Source organism: Nannospalax galili, unplaced genomic scaffold, assembly GCF_000622305.1.
Source record: "Nannospalax galili isolate Female #2095 unplaced genomic scaffold, S.galili_v1.0 scaffold536, whole genome shotgun sequence".
In the NCBI taxonomy this organism is placed as follows: domain Eukaryota; kingdom Metazoa; phylum Chordata; class Mammalia; order Rodentia; family Spalacidae; genus Nannospalax; species Nannospalax galili.
Window position 1 is genome coordinate 748,480 of NW_008337057.1, and position 18,783 is coordinate 767,262.

General features: G+C 48.7%; 1 protein-coding gene across 1 annotated transcript in view; it reads right to left on the bottom strand.

Moving 5' to 3' along the window:
- The window catches only part of Limd1 (LIM domains containing 1), a 61,845-nt gene extending 46,761 nt beyond the window's left edge, over positions 1-15,084 (bottom strand). The window contains exon 1 of the mRNA XM_008831928.3: positions 12,952-15,084. Within this exon, the coding sequence (XP_008830150.1) occupies positions 12,952-14,326 (1,375 nt within the window). The 5' untranslated portion in view covers positions 14,327-15,084. The remainder of the gene's footprint in view (positions 1-12,951) is intronic.
- Between the last annotated feature and the right edge of the window lie 3,699 nt (positions 15,085-18,783).

The window sequence follows — 18,783 nt, forward strand, 5'->3', positions numbered from 1 at the left end:
ACCACGCGAGCCAAATCCCAAATCACCCTCCTTTCTGGACAGGAAGGGCTGCCTCTGACATATCCACAGCCTGTGGGATGAGCAGCCTCCAAGTGCTCTGCCTTTACTCCTAAACAGAGAGTGCATTTAAGGCACTAGAAAATTACCTCAGCTATAATCATGGCCTGCTCCACCCTGCCCTGTGCAGACTGCAGCTGCAGACCCCCGTACCTTGGACATGCGCTCCGAGGCTTTATGTGAGCTCCCACAGTCCTGGCCTTTAGGCTTTGAGGTAGTTGGCAATATGGGAAATGGTCTCCCTTCAATCTCCACTTAAGAATCTGTGGTCCTGCCAGGCGTGGTGGCCCACACCTTTAATCCCAGCACTCAGGAGGCAGAAGGAGGATCTTTGAGAGTTCAAGGCCAGTCTGGTCTACATAGTGAGTTCCAGTTCAGCTGGGGCTATAGGGAGACCCTGACCAAAAAAAAAAAAAAAAAAAAGAATATGTGGTTCTGAACACATCAACTTTCAGACAGAATAAGGTGACTAACGGTGCCCTTTTGAGAACACAGTAGTGCATCTTATACAGCAAAGGACCCTACCTATTGTACCATCTTGAGGGTTTCCGGAAAACTGAGGCAAGTCAAGCATAAGTTCATGTTTTTTTCTTTTAAAGATTTTATTCATTTATTTTAAATTATGAGTATAAGTGTGTGTCTGTGTGTGCACGTGTGTGCAGGTACCTGTGGAAGACAGAGGCATTGGATCCCCCAAGAGTTAGAGTTACATACAGGCAGTTGTGAGCCACCTGCCGATGTGGTTACTGGGAGCTGAACTCAGGTCCTCTGGAAGAGCAGTATGTGCTCTTTAACTACTGAGTCACCTCTTCAGTTCACCACATCCCCCACCTCTCTTTTTTTTTTTTTTTGAGTTTCACAATTTCAAAAGCCATGCTTAAATAGTAAAACTAAGTGAAACTAATTTTAATAGCATTTTGCTTAACCCAACATGTCCAAAAGTCTCAGTTTCAACATAGAATGTATGTAGAATCATTTTTGTTTTGTTTGAGATGGGGTCTTATTTAACCCAAGCTAGGCTTGAACTCTGCCTGCACCTCCCAAGTGCTGGGACCACAGGCCTGCTCAACCATACCTGGCCCATACAGACATATAATGAGCAGTTCTACAGTCTTTATTTACATCAAATCTTCAACTATCCAGAGTATGTTTCATGCTTAAAGCACACCTCGGCTCAGATGACCCACCCTGTGATGTATTTAATAGCCCCTCACATCCTAGACAACTCACACTTTCACCAGCCAATTCTGTCTTCACTATAACCAGACACTCATTTTACTGATAAGAAAACTGAGATGCAGAGCAGACAGATGCAAGGCCTACATACTTGTGTGGCTTTGCATCCCCACAAACAGCTCCTCCAAGCCTGACTTAGTGTAACAGGAATGTGTCATCAAAGACCATGTGTGCGGACCAGCACGTATCCCTGTTCCATCCCAACCTGCCTGGGATTTGGTGAGCTGGTCCCTGGGGCTCTGCAGAACTCTCCAGGGGACTAGGAGGAAGCTATCCTACCCCCACCCCGTATGAGGGCCTGAGTTTGCAGCTTCCTTGACTTCCTCCTTTGTCCAGCTATCCCACATCCTGACCCATGCCCCTCCTCCAGAGCAGTCTTCAGAAATCACTTTCTGTCCCCATGTCTATTTCAGGACAGCAGACCCACATACATAGCCTCAGGAGATGTAGTAAGGAAGCAGAGGGAGCCCTGGAGGTACTCTCTATAACACCCCACTTCTGCCTCCCAACTCCACTGTCGAATCTCAGTTAGTCCCTTAAGTCTCTGGAGAACACATTCCCCCACTATGAGAGATATCAACTAACCAAAGGACACTCCAAGGAACTAGAGAAGAGAGAGATGTCTTCTCAAGTTTCGGGGAAGCATCCCTATCTCACTCAGCCAGCTCCCCAGCCTGGCCCAACCAAGGCAGGCCAAAATAAACATTCATGGAGTGAACCTGGGCAGGGCACAAGGCACCCTGTGTGACCTCATGGCTCTAAGCAAATCTGTCAGTGCCTTTGTATGTTTCACACCGTCCCCACCCACGCTGTTCCACTCTGTAACCATCTTCACTGAAAGCAGGGAAAACTTCCAAGTGCACCAACACACAAGCTTGTTTCCACCTTGCATGTGTGCACACATATACACACACGCTATCTGGCTATCTGAAGATTCTGCCTGAATCACTGTCATCCTCAGGGATAAGAATGTCCTCCCAGCCAAGACAAGAAAGGAAATGAGACAGAAAGCCCAGGACATCCAATCCCCTGAGGATGAGCAACCTGAGAGCAGAAAACTGAAGCAAGGTGCCCAAGCTCCCAATCCAAAAGCAGCATTCTTGGACCCTGTTCCCTGAGCAGTTGGTGGATGCCAGGGACTCGCTCTGTCAGCAAACTCCCTGGAGCCAGCCACAGCTGTCCCTGAAGTCCAGCTCTTTCTAAAATTGCCACTGAACTGAGTCATCAGGAAACTCTGCAAACTGTGGTGGAAGAAGGGAGCAGGCAACATTTCAGCAGAAGCAAAAACCCCAGGGTGGGCCCTGACCATCATGTGAGCCAATGTGGTCCCACCCTGCTCAAAGGAAAGCCCAGATTCAGCTGCTGGCTTGAGAGAATGGGGAAGCTGCAGTTAAGGTCAGAAGGGGCTTTGGGCAATGAGAGGCAAATCTACTGATTTACCATCTGAAATGACCATTACATGCTGTCCAGCCCAGGGCTATTATGGCACCATCACCCTAACTCAGGGCTTGCATGATGGAGGTGGTTGGCCACTAGGTTCTCCAAAGACCTCATCATTACACTTCTAAAAATGGGTTTCAGGGCAGACTCATGCTTCTTGAAAGACAAGAGCATCATGGCAGGTTTCCAGAACTTTCTATACGCTATCCATGTGTGTCTGTGGGGAGGGCGACAGGATCCTGATATGTTCTCTGCCAGCCTCCAATGACCTGTTATCATTCTCCTGGGACACAGAGAGATAAATCACATGGAGCAAGAAAGATGAGGAAGGAACTTGGCCAAGTCTCTACTCACAGCTTACAAAACTTAAAAATAACTTGGCTGTGGATCCTAAAATTGTCCCCCTAAAATGCTCAGGCAGAAAGTCCTCCTCCCCACATCATGACCCTGAGATCCTGTGTCCAGCTGGTTTCCCCATGAGGGGTAAAATGAAAAACAAACTCTGGAGCAGATATAAATACTCTCTGGCAAATACTACCCTGCTTTGGAAATTTTGGTGACCTGCTTTGTTTCACGGTAAGGCTTGCCAGATGGACTTAGCAGAGTTTCATCCAAGTTTAGTTCATGTCCCTCTGCACAAAGCCTGGGGACAAGTGTTCTGGATGCCCCCAAGAGAAATGTGGGCTAGCACACCCCACTTATGCCTGCAACACTCGGGTGTGTCACATAAACACCCCCAGTGGTGTGGCCCATTCATCCTGATCCACATGCTTGAGTGGAACATGAGCAATCAGGGGCTGGCCACCAGCAGCCATGTTCCTTGAGCTTCGAGGCCCCAACACAGCACTGTGGGGAGACACTCCTATATACATAGGCCCCTGGATGGAAGAGGAAACTGAATGTTGGGCAGGTCTGCAGCTCCTCCAGACAGTGTGGATGGTACTGACCCTGCTGGAGAAAGGGAAGACCCCAGGAGGCCACTGTACTTCCAGGAACACTGGATGGAGGTCAAGACCTGCAGCTCAGCAGCCAGACCCAGCAAAGTTGCTTGGTCAGTGGGTCAGGCAGGTTACTTCCCACACCTGTAAAAAGGAGGAAACACGGCTTTGGGGAGATGAAACAAGTGATGCATGTGGGGTGCTAAGAAAATTTCCTGAAAAATTTGACCCAACTATTATGTGACCTAACCCCAGTTAAAAAGCGACCAGTCCTTCCCACTCTAACAGAAGTCCTTCCATTTCTTCAGTTCACATCCAATGAGCCTACTTGATGTGGGGCACTGGACACTGAAAGGAAAGACCAATGTAGACAGTGCCGGGCCCCAGGCCCCTATCCTTTGTCAGATGACCAGGCCTGAGACCCAGTATCAGCTAGGGTGCCACAGGCATCCAGAGACGTGACCAAGGACACACCAGTAAAAACACAAATAGGGAACAAATACAAATCAGTGCTCCCAACTGTCCCCATACCAAGGATAGTTTCTTTTTTTTCTTTTTTTTTTTTTTTGGTCTTTTTGAGATAGGGTTTCCCTGTAAGCCCCAGCTGGCCTGGAACTCACTATGTAGACCAGGCTGGCCTTGAACTCACAGAGATTCGCCTGTCTCTGCGTCCCAAATGCTGGGACTACAGGCATGTGCCCCCACACACCAGCCCAAGTTTCTTAAGGGAAATCCTAAGTCTTTTCTAATGAACTTTAAAAAAAAAATTTGTTTTTACATTTACTTAATGTGTGCATGTGTGTGTGTGTGTGTGTGTGTGTGTGTGTGTGTGTGTGTGTGTGTGTGTGTTGAGTTCTCTTTCTACCACGTGGGTCCAGGGATTGAACTTAGGTCATCAGTCTTGACAGCAAGTGCCTTTACACACTGAGTCATCTCTCTGGCCCTCTAATGCACTTTTTTTTAAAAAATTTATTTTACTTATTTTTTTATGCTTATGAGTGTATTGCCTGCATGTGCATTTAAGTGTACCATGCCATGCAAAGCCATGGAGGTCAGAAGGGAGCACTGGAGTTACAGACGGTTGTTAGCCACCATGTAGGTACTAGGAATTGAACCCAGGTCCTCTCCAAGAGCTCTTAACTGTAGTCAGTGCTCTTAACCGCTGAGCCATCTCTCCAGCCCCTCTAATGCACTGTTAACTGTGTTTTGTTTTATTTTACTTTATTTTATGGGGGGCGTCTACTATAGACAGGGTCTCACTATGTAGCCCAGGCTGGCCATAAACTTGCAATGATCCTCCTGCCTCTGCCTGCCGAGTACTGGAACTACAGGAATGTGACATGATGCCTGGCTTTCATCCTTTTAATTGCTTTTCAAAATATACAAAGTAAAAATGGCTACTACTTGCAATTGAAAATCCAGCTGTAACTAAAGACAAAGTTTGTTTGCTAATTCTGTAGAAGTCTGGCCTCTCCAGATGGCTGCCACTGCCCACAATGATTAATGATGGTACCCAGACCCTTGTCAATTGGCCAGCTAAAATCCATGTGTTGAACAGTGTCCAGTGCCACAGCCTAAGAGGCTGTGTTGGCTCAGGTTGTGGAGGCAAGCAGTTGCCCAGCATCAACCCTCCAGCTACTGGCAGTGCTAAGGCCCAGAATACTCAGCTTCCTGATTCCCAAATGTGTCCTTTCTTCTACAGTTCTGCCTCCTAGGTGGAGGACATAACCCAGCAAACATAAAGAAATACAACCTTCTAAAAGCTCTGGCAAGAATGGTTATGTCGCCGGGCGTGGTAGTAAATGCCTTTAATCCCAGCACTCAGGAGGCAGAGGCAGACAGATCTCTGTGAGTTCAAGGCCAGCCTGGTCTACATAGTGAGTTCCAGGACAGCTGGGGCTACAGGGGAACCCTGTTTCAAAAAGACCAAAAAAAAAAAAAAAAAGAATGGTCATGTCAAAAGATCAGCTTCATGCTCTGGAAGACCAAATGGAAAAAAAAGACATTCTTTCCTGGTCACAAAGGGAAAGAGCAGATACATACCCTCCCAAGGAGGGGAGGACCCCAGAGAGAAGATGTGATGGGACAGGCAGCTGCTGGTGGGAAACACATAGACAGAGCTCTGGCTGCCTGCAAAGGGAGCAGCAGGCAAGCCTCCATTGGGGTCAAGGCACAGGCCTCAGGGGATGAGGAACTGCAGGGAGGCTGAGATTTGTGGGCAGAGTAAGCAAGGGAGAGTAGGCAAGGGCCTTAGAGGAAGTGTGGATTTCATCAAAGGTGCCAGGGCCTGTCTAACCACTATGTCCTTCCCCACACTCAGCCAAGTTTGGAGGGTCCAGCAGGGACTGACCCAGATGCCCAATGCATCTGTGGATTAAGTGAAGGGAGCACACCATTCTGAATGAAGCCTGGAGGCTGCCAGTTTGTGTCCCCCTGACACTGCTGAAGAGAGATACTACAATAGAGATGGAGGTAGGCACCGGGCTGAAGCTTGGGACAGTCATATCCCTTCAGAGAACACAGAGATCAAAAGGTGTCTGAGTCCTGACCACTGACCACATAGGAGCACCTCTGTCACCCCATGTTAAGGACTGTAAGAGAGCTGACTGTGTGTGATGCCACCAACTGCTGGCCATCCATAGCCCCTACTTCACTTAGATCACCTATATAATTTCCATTCACCCCCAAACATGCCATAATGCTTTCACATTTTTTATCGTGCCATGATACGTAGCTACATGAGTCACGTGTTTCTGCTGTGAACCCTGGAAGGCAATGATGGCCCAGGAGCCTCATGAGTGAGGGTCATGTACTGTGTTATCTGCTGCTGGGGACAGGCTCTGCTTGCTTTGTGAGCACCTACCCCTGTTTCTGAATTCCAAAGATGCTCCTTCTCTACAGCAGGACTGGCTCACTCTTTCCGCCCCACATGCTTCACACCTATACTTCACACCCACTAACAAAGTCAGATAAGAAGTGCTTAAAAGGTCATAAGACAAGGAGTATGTAATCCCAGCACTCAGGAAGTGGGAGCAAGAGGATTAGGAGCTCAAGGTTATCCTCTGCTACACAGAGTTCAAGGCCATCCTGGGCTACAAGAGACCCTGTCTCAAAAACGAAACAAAACAAAAAAGTAAAGAAAAGAAAGTTGAAAACTTGACATGGAGGAACAAACAGCACAGCTTGTACATGCTTCTTATTTGAGCTGCTCAATTCACCTCCAACACAGCTACTACCATGAAAAAAGGGAGCCCTACCCTAGGAGGGACAAAGCCATTCTCAGGAGAACAGCACCTGTAGCCAAGCATCTGGACTGAGGGTTCTGGGTCAAATAATGGAAGGCTGAAGACAGAGCCAGCCTCTCTCCATTCTTGCAGGTGGGGAGGAACCCATTCTCCACCTCTGGAAAAAGGAGACCTAGGAACTGCTGTATTCTCACCTTCCCACCATCTGGTGCCTAACAGGCAGGCAGAGCCTTCTCCAAGCTGAAACAGGGCAAGCTTGCTCCTAGGTGAATGAACAAAAGACATCCAAATCAGACCCAGGAGACCACCTGGTCCTACCATGCAAACCCTGAGAAGGAAAAGCATCCACCAGGATAGAAGCACCACCACTCACACCTGGGTGATTGGGGCAAGTCACTGAACTTTCTAACCTCAGATTCTGGGTTGTAACAGAGAACAATGGTGCCTCCCCGACAACTGACTGTGAAGATTATCTGGGAAGAGTGCCTGCCAAGCTCTTAACCCAATGCCTGGCATATCAGAGGCCCTCAACAGATAGCAATTATTATCAGAACCTGGGTGGCCAATGTCACATGCTCTGTCCACCTCCTGTCTGTGGCAGGTATTTTACTGAACAAACGGTGCCTGGGCTGCACCTGTCAGCAGCCCCTAGGGAGACTGCCCCAGCTGCAAAGTCACCTCACCCCAGCTCACCCTACTCCCAGGGCAGCTCACATCCAGTGGCTGATCCCTGGGAGAAGTGTGTGAAGGCCAGGTCAAGATGATACTGGTGGGCTTTGCTAGATGTCTGCAGAGTCAGGTGGGGACTCCAAGAGTGCCCCTTAGTGAGCACCCTGTACACCAAAGCCTCAAAATTAATTTCAGGAAACCCAGGCTGTTTGGGCCCCTTTTCCTCAGTAATGGAGGAGAGTACCAGAAGTCACATCCCAACATCAGTCTCTTCTAAGAGCAACAAACACCCAGGAAGTGGGGTGCCCAATGGCATCCCCAGTGCAGCACTGACATCTGAAATGAAGTCAGGCACAGAAAGATGATTATCAACAGGTCTCACTCAGACGTGGAAGTTAAAAGGTTGGTCTCAAAGAAGCAGAGACTAGAACAGTAGTTACCAGAGCACAGCAGGTTTGGGGAAAGGACAGGCGACAGGACAGGCTGCCCTACTCATAGGTGGTGACAACAGCTGACAACAAATGACTATTTCCAAAGAGCTAGGAGAGAGGACTTTGAATATTCCCAACACAAAGGAATAAAAAGGGTCTAAGGTACGGCAATGCCAAGTACCCCCACCTGCTGATGCCAAGCATCCCACCTGCTCTGTACTCTGCAGGTGTGCTGAAATGTCACATTCAACACCCCATAAATACGCACAATCATTGGGTGCCAACCCAAAACAAATATATTTGAAAAAAAAAAGTTTGACTTCCGTCATCCACCGAGAGGCACAGAGGATTTCCAGCACAACACAGGGGCCAAGTGTAAAGAGGGGAAAGAAACATGGCTAGACCCATGGAGGAGCCAGGTGTGGCACGAACCTCTGTAATCACAGCACTCAGGAGGCTGAGGCAAGGAGGGCCACTGAGTTTGAGACCAGTCTAGGCTACAGAGAGAGATCTCAAAAAAACAAAATAAATAAAAAAGATAAATCCACAAAGATAGCCATGGAAGGTTCAGAAGTACCCTTGGTGCTGAGCTAAGAGACAATCAGAAACCAGAGCCAACAAGATGGCTCAAGGGTAAAGGTACTTGCTGCCGAGCCTGCCCCCAGGACCTACATCATGGAAGAAGAGAACTGACTCCTAAAAGTTGTCCTCTGACCTGAACACATGCACCGTGGCATATAGATGCCCCTTTACAATAAATAAATAGCAAATAAATGTGTGGAAAAAAACATTAGATGACCAGAAAGTAAGCATCTATAGATCCCAACAGCACGGAAAAGCTGTGACGGGGAGAAATCACAAGCTCTACCCAGAGTCAGACACCCAAAAGACACCTTCAGTTTGGCCCGGGAAGGTGCCTAGGCCAACAAACCAAATGTCAGTCTTTTTTGCTTCTAACTAGCTATACTGACTAACAGTGACAGAGAAAAACTCTCTAGCGACTAACAGTGACAGAGAAAAACTCTCTAGCAAGGGCATTGTGCCATGAAATAATATTCTGCCTGGAAGTAAAAGTTAACCATTGTTTAAGACATAATACAATGTACATACCAAATCTTGCAAGTGCTATAAGACCTAGGGAAGGGGAAAGGCCAAGTCACCTGGTTCTACAGGCAAGGGAAGTGCAGAGAGGGCACACATGGTCTGCTCAAGGTCCTGAAACAGGGCCAGGCCAAGATTTGCTGCTGAGTCTGGCCACATGGCCAGTCAGAGAAGAGTCATGGACATTCCCCCATCAAAGCAGCCACAGGGCAGACTCTCCCCTGGCCAAGCTCCACCACCAGGCCAGCTAGTGCTGCATAATGAGAGCCTGTCTGGATAGCTAGATAGCTAGATGATAGATTGATAGATAGATAGGTTGATAGATTGATGATAGATGATTGATAGATAGATAGATAGATAGATAGATAGATAGATAGATAGATGATAGATAGATGAGAGAGAGAGATAGACAGGCACAGATATAATAATTAAAAATAAATAAATAGCCAGGCATGGTGGCGCATGCCTTTAACCCCAGCAGTGGGGAGGCAGAGGCAGGCAGATCTCTGTGAGTTCAAGGCCAGCCTGGTCTATACAGGGAGATGCTGACTCAAAAATACCAATATATAAATAAATAAATAAATAAATAAATAAATACACACATACATACATACACACATACCTACATACATAGGAGCTGGAGAGCTGGCTCAGCGGTTAAGAGCAGTGGCTGTTCTTGCAGAGGGACCCAGGTTCAATTCCCACCACCTATACGGTGGCTAACAACCATCCATAACTCTGGTTCCAGGGAATCTGGACTCTTCTGACCTCCGAGGACATTGTACAACATGGGTGCACTTACACACATGCAGGCAATACACTCGTATACAGAAAAATTTAAAAGACATAGAGATCTTACTTATGTGAAATATCCAGAATAAGTATGTCCATAGAGAGAAAATGCAAGCTGGTTGCTGCTGGGGCTAGGGCAGGGTTGGAGATGCAGAGTGACTCTTTATGTGGTCCACATTTCCTTTGGGAGTGATGAAAATGTACTGGAAATGGATGAAGAGAGAAGCTGCACTATGTTGTAAATATTTTAAACACCATTGAATTTTCACTACTAAATAGTTAACTGTGTTATGTGAATTTCACTGTGATTTCTTTACAAAATAAATAAACAGCATAGGTTTTCCGACTGTTTATGAAGGACTCAGCAACACTGCTAGAAGGAAGGGCACTGAGGCCCAGCTGCCAGGAGTACGTGCCAGTGATATCCAGGACCACAGGTGAGGCCTCGGGGAAGTAATTTACCTTCGAAGATTCAGTTTCTCCTCAGTAAAACAGGCATGATGCCAGAAACTGTTGAGATCAGCGAATTAAACAGTCTACATCAAAAGCCCAGCACAGCGCCTGGCTCAGACCAGACCCCAGGACCTCAACTCTTGCTACCTGTTCTTCTAGAACACTCTTTCCCCGCAAATATGTATGGATTGGTGGTCCTGTCATCTCTAGCCTCTTTCAAGCTTTTGTCCAAATTCCATCTTCTCAGTGAGACCTCCCTTAATGACATAACTTTTTCAGACTTTATTTTTTTATATATGAGTACTTTGCCTGCATATATGTATGCTCACCACATATGCACAGTGCCTGCAGAAGTCAGAAGAGGGAAACACAATCCCAGGAACTTCAAGAACAAGTGCTCTTAATCACCCAGCTCATCTCTCCCTGATGAGCCAATTTAAAAGAGGAAATGCCACCCACAGCATAGGGCTTCATCCCTGTGCTCTTCCAAATGTCCAGCTCCCCAGTAACTTGCTCATCTTCTAGTGCTCATACTGTACTGTCTCTCTGCCAAAGCCTGGCCCACAGCATGACAAGACAGGTGCTCAGTGGATAGATTCTGAATGAATAAGCAGTGTGCTTTGATATCACCGCTCTGATGTGGAGCATAAACTGGCGCCCCTGAATACATAAAACTATTTTTTTGTTGTTGTTCTGTGACCTTGAATTTAAAAACTAAATAAAAGTTAGTTGGGTGTGGTGGCATACGCCTTTAATCCCAGCACTCTGGAAGCAGAGGCAGGCTGATCCTTGTGAGTTCAAGGCCAGCCTGGTCTACATAGTGAGTTCAGGTCAGCTGGGACTACAGGGAGACCCTGTCTCAAAAAGACAAAAAAAAGAAAAAAAAAACTAAATAAAAGTTTAAATTAAAAGACTCACAGTGTCTCCAGATAAATCTTACTTTTAAAAGCTATGCTTTACAAACAAGATGAGGCGGCTCACAGCAGACAGTACTATGTGCCTTATAAAATAAACCAGGTAACAGCAACCTTGACCTCTGGCTGCTGAGTGTGGATGAGGGCTGCTAGTTCCCAGAGCTGCTCATGATGAACAAACCCCAGCTCCTTGGGCTCCTAACCTTCTGAGGCCCTTGGGACAGGTCTGTACATTCAGAAACCAGAGAAAGCCAGCATCTTTTCCCAGGGCCTTCCCTGCCCCAACTCTCCTTTATCTGGTGGAGCTGCAACTTAGCAGGAGAAAAATCACCAGCCCAGTCACCCAGAGGCCAAAAATGAAGAGAAAGGAAAAAAAAAAAAAAATGCCACATAGTCTTTTTTTTTTTTCTTGGTCTTTTCAAGACAGGGTCTCCCTACAGCCCCAGCTGACCTGGAACTCGCTATGTAGACCAGCTTGCCCTCGAACTCACAGAGATCCGCCTTACTCTGCCTCTCAAGTGCTGGGATTAAAGGCATGCACCACCATACCTGGCTTAGCATAAACTGTCTTTCTAGTCCACTCTCCCATGAGACATGTTATCAACAAAGGAATATAATTATCTTCTTGCTGCTTCCAAACCCTGTGCAGAGAAAAACCTGGAAGTCAGCAGTCTATAAGAGTGTGTTTTTAGAAAAAGAGAACAAAATGAAATCTGCAAGTTTGAGTAACAGCAGCAAGAAGTACCGCCATCCTACTTCAGGCCATGCTTGTGGGTACCACCTGGCTGCTGGCTGGTACCTGGGTGAGGGATGAGTCAGGAGGAGTCTGGTCAAGGGAGCCTAGTGTCCCTGCACAGCAGGGTCACCTGTCTCCTTGTGGAGTCCTCCCCTGAGTTCCTGCTGCAGCAGGTCTGAGGAAGGGCTGGAGGATTTCTATTTTTTTTTTAAGTATTTTATTTATTATTTGTGTGTGTGTGTGTGTGTGTGTGTGTGTGCGTATTGCCTGCATGTGTGTACGTGCACCCATGCCGTGCAATGCCCACAGAGGTCAGAGGAAAGCATAGGATTCCCCTGGAACTGGAGTTATAGACAGTTGTTAGCCACCATGTGGGTGCTGGGAATTGAACCCGGGTCCTCTGCAAGAGTAGTCAGTGCTCTTAACCGCTGAGCCATGTCTCCAGGCCCCAGGGATTTCTATTTCTAACCAGGGCCCAGGTAAGATGATGGTGGTCCAGGTCTGCCTGCTGAATCGCCATCCTGAACAGCAGGGAAGTACACGTCATCCACACACTCATACACAGAGTGACTGAGAACTAAATCAACCACATATCTGCTCATGAGAAAACTACTCCCATTCAAGTCCCATCAGAGCTGGCCACTGCAAGCAAGAGGCTCAAAAGTGGAACCCAAAACCTTGAAACCCAAAGTTACAGCGTTTCCCTTTTTTGAGAGCAGTCATGAGCAATCAATCCCACACCACTTCACCCTGCACACATGGGTAACTCCAGCTGCAAGGTCTGCTTTCCACCCACAGATGCTTTCAAGTTTCTGAATGAGTAGAAGATGTGGAAAGAGGAAGGAAAAAATAATAGCAGGCCACTCAAGGCAAGCTGTAGGAGTCTGGTAGGGTACCCATCACCTGACCTTGGGCAACTCTACCAACCTCTCAACTCACCAAAATAGTCAGCTTTGGGGTGAGCATCCATTTCTCGTTCCAGACGCTGGGTGAGGGCTTCTAATTTCAACTCTGCAGCAGAGGGTCCAAGTTCAGGGCCAGGAACAAGGGTCTGACAGGGCAATCTCACCTTGGAGGAGCTGGGACTCTCTGGGAGCACTGGTCCCAGGCTACTGTCAGGGGACCAGCTGGTAGGACTCTCTTTAGAAGATAACTCAGATGGAGTGGACATCACCGGATGGACAAGACTGGTGGGGCTGGGCTTGGGACCAGTGCCAGGGTCCATGCAGCTGGGCTTAGGACCCAGCCCAGAAGTCATACCTGGCTGGGCACTTTCCTTGTCAGCTGGAGAGGATAAAGGAGCAGAAATAGAAAGGTAAGACTTGGGTCCATCCTGGAGCCAAGGCTGAGGGTCCATAGTGGGTTTAGAGACCCTTCCTGAAGTCTCACACCCCAGCCTTAGGTCTGTTCGTGGGCGAGCTCCTTGGCTGGTGTTACCGGGGTCCAGATGTCCTGAAACAGTGGTGCTCCTGGGTTGAGCTGGGGTCCCATTCTCCAAGCCCAGGAAAGAAAAGCCCGGGTTCACTCTCTGGGAGGAGGCAGTGGACCAAAGGCCTGCTGGCTTCTCACTATTACAGCCACCAATGCCACCATCCTGGCCACTGAAGCCTCTTTCAAAAGACCTACCAGAGTTCATTGAGAACTGTGGCTGGTAAGGGTGATGGTCCCCACAGTGTCTGGGCAATGGGGGATCACTCCCTGAGCGGCCAGGCCACTCACTCCCTACACTCAGATCCATGCTGGGGGGCACTTCTGGCCTGTTGCCCCACTGTGGGCTTGCCAAAGAGAAGTTGTCGTAATAGTCTCCATGAGTAAGGCAGGAAGGGTCTTCACAGGGGCCAGGACCCTGGAAAACAGACCTCTGGGAATTCACAGGCCCCTCCCTGGACCCACAGTCCTGGCTGCTAGGCCTTGTGCTATGGACAGAAGGCCTGGTCCTCTGCTCCTGGGGTGGGTATGAGGGATGCACAGCCGCAGTGGTGGCAGCTACTCCAGGAGCCACTGTTGGGGCTGCGAGAGGGGGCTTGGCAGCACCATCTGCAGTCAACTTGCTGTTCATGCCCTGGCGGCTCCCACCATTGATCCGCCCTCTGCCCTCCCTGGGCAGGGCCTCCTCCTGCAGGAGCTGCTGCTGCTGCTGCTGGAGATGGATTTTGGCCATCTTGGTCGCAAACACCCTTCGAGTTTCCTCAAATTCAGGGTTGTTGCCTGCACCCTTGTCCACCCGAAACAGCCCATCCTTGGAGGCCTCATACATGTTCAGGTCCTCGATGAACTTGCTGGCCTCCAGGCCCAGGTCGTCATATTTATCCATGTTGCAGATCGGTGTCCCGGGCCTACTCCTGGTGCCAGGTGTAAGTGGGGTGTGCAGATACTGGTGTCGGCCGGGGCTCAAGTCCAGCCCAGGACAGGTAAAGACTCCCACCTGCCCAGCGCGAAGGTCATGACTCCAAAACTTGCAGTCGGGACAAAGTTGAGGCCTCCAGGCCAGCCAAGTTGACTTCCAAACTTCTTTTCCCCTGGGGAGCGTCCACGTGCGGGGCAGAGAGGCCTTCAGCTATACCCAGCCTGCTCTGGAAAGTTCTGTGCTCTTCTCCAAGTCATAAACCCAGAAAGAGATAAACGAAAAGAAGCTGGAGACATTTGAGTAGGGAAAAAAAAAAAATTCACATCCACCTTGGGTAGCCGGTCTTGGAAGCCCGCGGGGCACCAGCCGGTCTGCCACCCGGGTCCGGGTCTAGAGGAGCACCGGGCGGCGGGGGTGCGCTGCTTCCCCAGGCGGCAGCTGAGGTCGGGGCGAGCCGGCGGGAGCTCACGGCAGCCGCGGCGTGCGGCCCATTGTCCGATGGCGGCGGCCGGCGGCGGGACGCGGAAGTCAGTCTGTCCCGGGCGCTCACCGGCCGGCGGGGGCGCAGGAGGAGGCGCGGAGGGCGGGACGGCGCACGAGGCGAGCGCCCCCTACTGGCTGCTGGTCGCTCGCCGGACCTGGGCGCCCGCTCGGTCGGCACTCGGGAGAGCCCCGCAGTCCGCGCAGCGGCCGGGGGGGAGTTCCCCGCAGCCCGCTGCGAGTCGGGATCGCAGCCCAGGGTCCCTCCCTTAGAGTCCTGGGCGCTGCACCAGCCCCGCCCCTGGCAGCGCTGGGCGGGGCTCCAGAGGGGGACCTGCGAGGTGGGGCAGCTGGAGCTGCGGGGCTGGAGCTGGGTTCCCAAAAGCCGCCCGAGGCCACCGCTTCCGTGCTGCTCGCGAAGCCCGAAGCCCATCCGCAGGATTGGAAACCTAGCGTGGGGCTGTGTCCTCTTTGACAGCTGGAGAAACAGGCAGAGAAAGACAAGTGTCTCGGAGGCAAAGTGTGGATGGGGCCCAGGTCCTCAGAAAGACAGGACAAAGGTTTCTTTTCAAGCGGTGCTCCGCAGAGCACAGGAGTTGGATGTCCTATGTGCAGTAATAGAATGGAGCGCCCAGGTGGGCTCGCGGTCCACATGGGGACTCGAGCCCCAAGCTGATCCTCGGGACCCCAGGGGCTTGACCTGTCTTCTGTACACACACACACACACACACACACACACACACACACACACACGGCCCGGGACACCCTACACTAGCTCCCAGGTGACCTGGGAGACGTTCGCTTTCCCACACAGCAACCAGAGTGATCTAAAGCGAATCCCAGCCCAGTCAGTCATCTACATCAACCCTCAGTACTTAACTTGGAACTCAAATTGAAACGTGCCTTCCCTTTCCCTCAGCCTCCGGGTCTCCCCTCCCTGACCTAGGTCTTCCCTCCCTGAGCTCGGCGGGAGGAACTTCCTGGTGCCTGCCCCGAGATTGCTGCTGAACTTGTGGTATCTCCTCTTTCCGTCCGATCGGTCACCTCCCCACATTAAAGCCCCCCACCCCCACCCCCGGCCCTGGCCAACCCTTTTATTTCCTGCCTGGTTCTGATCGCTATTTAAATCCCGAGATATTCAAGTCATAACTTATCTGCGGGCTTCCTCCTATATACTTTCAATATATTTTATTTAATATTTTTATTTTATGTGTATGAGTGTATTGCCTGCCTGTATGTGAGTTGTACCCGTATCATACTGCCTGCGTGTATGTGAGTGCACCCGTGTCGTGCAATGCGGCGGAGGTCAGAAGAGGGCTTCGGATTCCCCTGGAACTGAAGTTAAGGACAGTTAGTAGCCTCCATGTGGGTGATGGGAATTGAACCCGGGACCTCTGCAAGAGCAGTCAGTGCTCTTAAACCGCCGAGCCATCTCTCCAGCCTTCCCTCCCATATACTTTAAATGTCCCCACATTATGTATAATATCTAATAAGATGTAAATGCTATGTAAATATTTGTTAGCTTGTATTTTCAGGAATCATGCACGACAAGGAAAATGAATTCTGTACGGATTCCATACATACGCAGTTTTTTTTTTCTGAATACTTTCCACAGTTGGTCAGATGCAGTGCTCTACACACAGAAAGTCATCAACTCCAGCTGTTTACTATCTGCCTGCATGTCCTTTGAGTTTGTTCCACTTGTTGGTTTTCCAGCTCATTATACCATATCTATGTTGTTAGAATATAATGTTAAAATCCAGCCCTGCTTTGCAGCAACTCTTCCCCTTTCACTAACACTGACAGGCACCCTACTGGAACATTGACTATGAAACCAAGGGAACAGGCAGACTGTACCACACTCACCTGGGAAGTGAGTCTACATCAAAGATGTGCCACATCCTGTTCCCCCACTGCTTCTCTGCTCCTTCCTGGAAATCAGAGAGCCTGGCCATGAAATCACAGATTCTTGCTGTAAGCCTTTCTTCTTCTTCTTCTTCTTCTTCTTCTTCTTCTTCTTCTTCTTCTTCTTCTTCTTCTTCTTCTTCTTCTTCTTCTTCTTCCTCCTTTTGGAGCAGGGGATAGGAAGAGAATGGGGGTGGGGTACTTAAATTTTTTTAAATGATCCATGGAAGCCCCTGCCTTACCTTAAGAAATCGAGCCAGCCATCATGAATGATGGAGGGATCCAGCTGCAGAGAGAGGAAGTTCTCACTGACTGTCCTGACTGGGTTCTTGGTGCTCACATCAAGTAGAATCAGAGTCTTTTCCTTCAAACCTGTAGCTCTGTCTACAGGCAAGGGCCTCCTGTCTCTCCTCCTCCTCTTCTTCTTCTTCTTCTTCTTCTTCTTCTTCTTCTTCTTCTTCTTCTTCTTCTTCTTTTCTTCTTCTTCCCCCCCCCGCCTCCCACATCCTCAAATGATAGAAGAGCCTCCCTCTTCAGCCACATGGGCTCTGGTTCTCATAATTTATGTCAATGAGTATATTGCCTAAAGTATGTAAGTGCATCTGTGTTGTGCAGTGGTCTCAGATGTCAGAAGAGGGTGTCAGATCCCCTGGAACTGGAGTTACAGACAGTTGTTAGCCACTATGTGCTGGGAACTGAACCTGGGTCCTCTGCAAGAACAGCCAGTGCTCTTAACTGCTGAGCCAAGCCATCTCTCCAACCCCTCTGGTTCTCTTTAGAGACCCTTACATGCTGTCTGTCTCTGGAAATGTGGCTGAACTCTCCTTTGAGCCCTTGCCATGAGATTGCCCCCATCCATGTCATTAGTAATTCTTCTAATAAACTCCTTAGAACCCCAGTAACCAGTCTCAGTGTCCTCTTGAATGATCTCCAGACTCTGAGTGTCCAGGGCACTTGTTGAAAATGCAGAGCCTTAGGTGCCAACCCCAACCTACTGACCCAAAAATCTGCATTTTAACAACATTCTGGAGTTTGGAGATTATTTGCACAATAATTGTTTGATAAGTATTGCTACAAAGCACTATACTAGAATTAAGTATTTTTATCTTAAAAAATCTTCCACAGCTGGAATGTACTCAGTGGTGGAGCACTTACCTAGCATGTATGAGGCCCTGGGCTCCATCCCCAGTACAATAATAATAGTAGAATCAACAGCTTATGAAAATGGAATCCTGTGTACCATCGTGAAAGGGATTCTTAAAATTGCTGGAAATGGTCAGGAGGCTGTGAATATTTCACCATTGCTGTTTAGCATTTAAGAAACCAAGATCGGGACTGGAGAGATGGCTTACCAGTTAAGAGCACTGACTGCTCTTGCAGAGGACCCAGTCTCGATCCCCAGCATCCACATAGCGGCTACAAACTGTTCTTAACTCCAGTTCCAGGGGAATCCAAAGCTCTCTCTGACCTCAGGAGCATTGCACGACACGGATGCACTCACATATATGTAGGCAATACACTCATACACATAAAATAAAAAAAATAATAAAATATTTTTTTAAAAAAGAAAAGAAACCGTCAGACATGGTGGTGCATGCCTTTAATCCCAGCACTCAGGAGGCAGGGCAGGTGGATCTCTGTGAATTCAAGGCCAGCCTGGTCTACATAGTGAGTTCCAGGACAGCTGGGGCTACAGGGAGACCCTTTAGATTTCCTAAACAGAAGTGTATGAAAATGCAATCTCTGTGAAAGAAAGAAAGAAAGAAAGAAAGAAAGAAAGAAAGAAAAAAAGAAAAGAAACCAAGATCTTTCCAATTCTGCCTGTGCACATTTAGAATTCCAGCCACAATTATTTAATGCAGGCCAATTTTGTCTGTTTCATGTGCTTGAAAACATTTGTTGATTAGCATCTCAAAAGATGTGTTCAGGGCTGATGAGAAGATTCAGTGGGTAAAGGCACATACCCATAAAATGAATGAATGAATGAATGAATGAATGAATGAATGAATAAATAAATAAATGTAAACAAAAGATGTGTT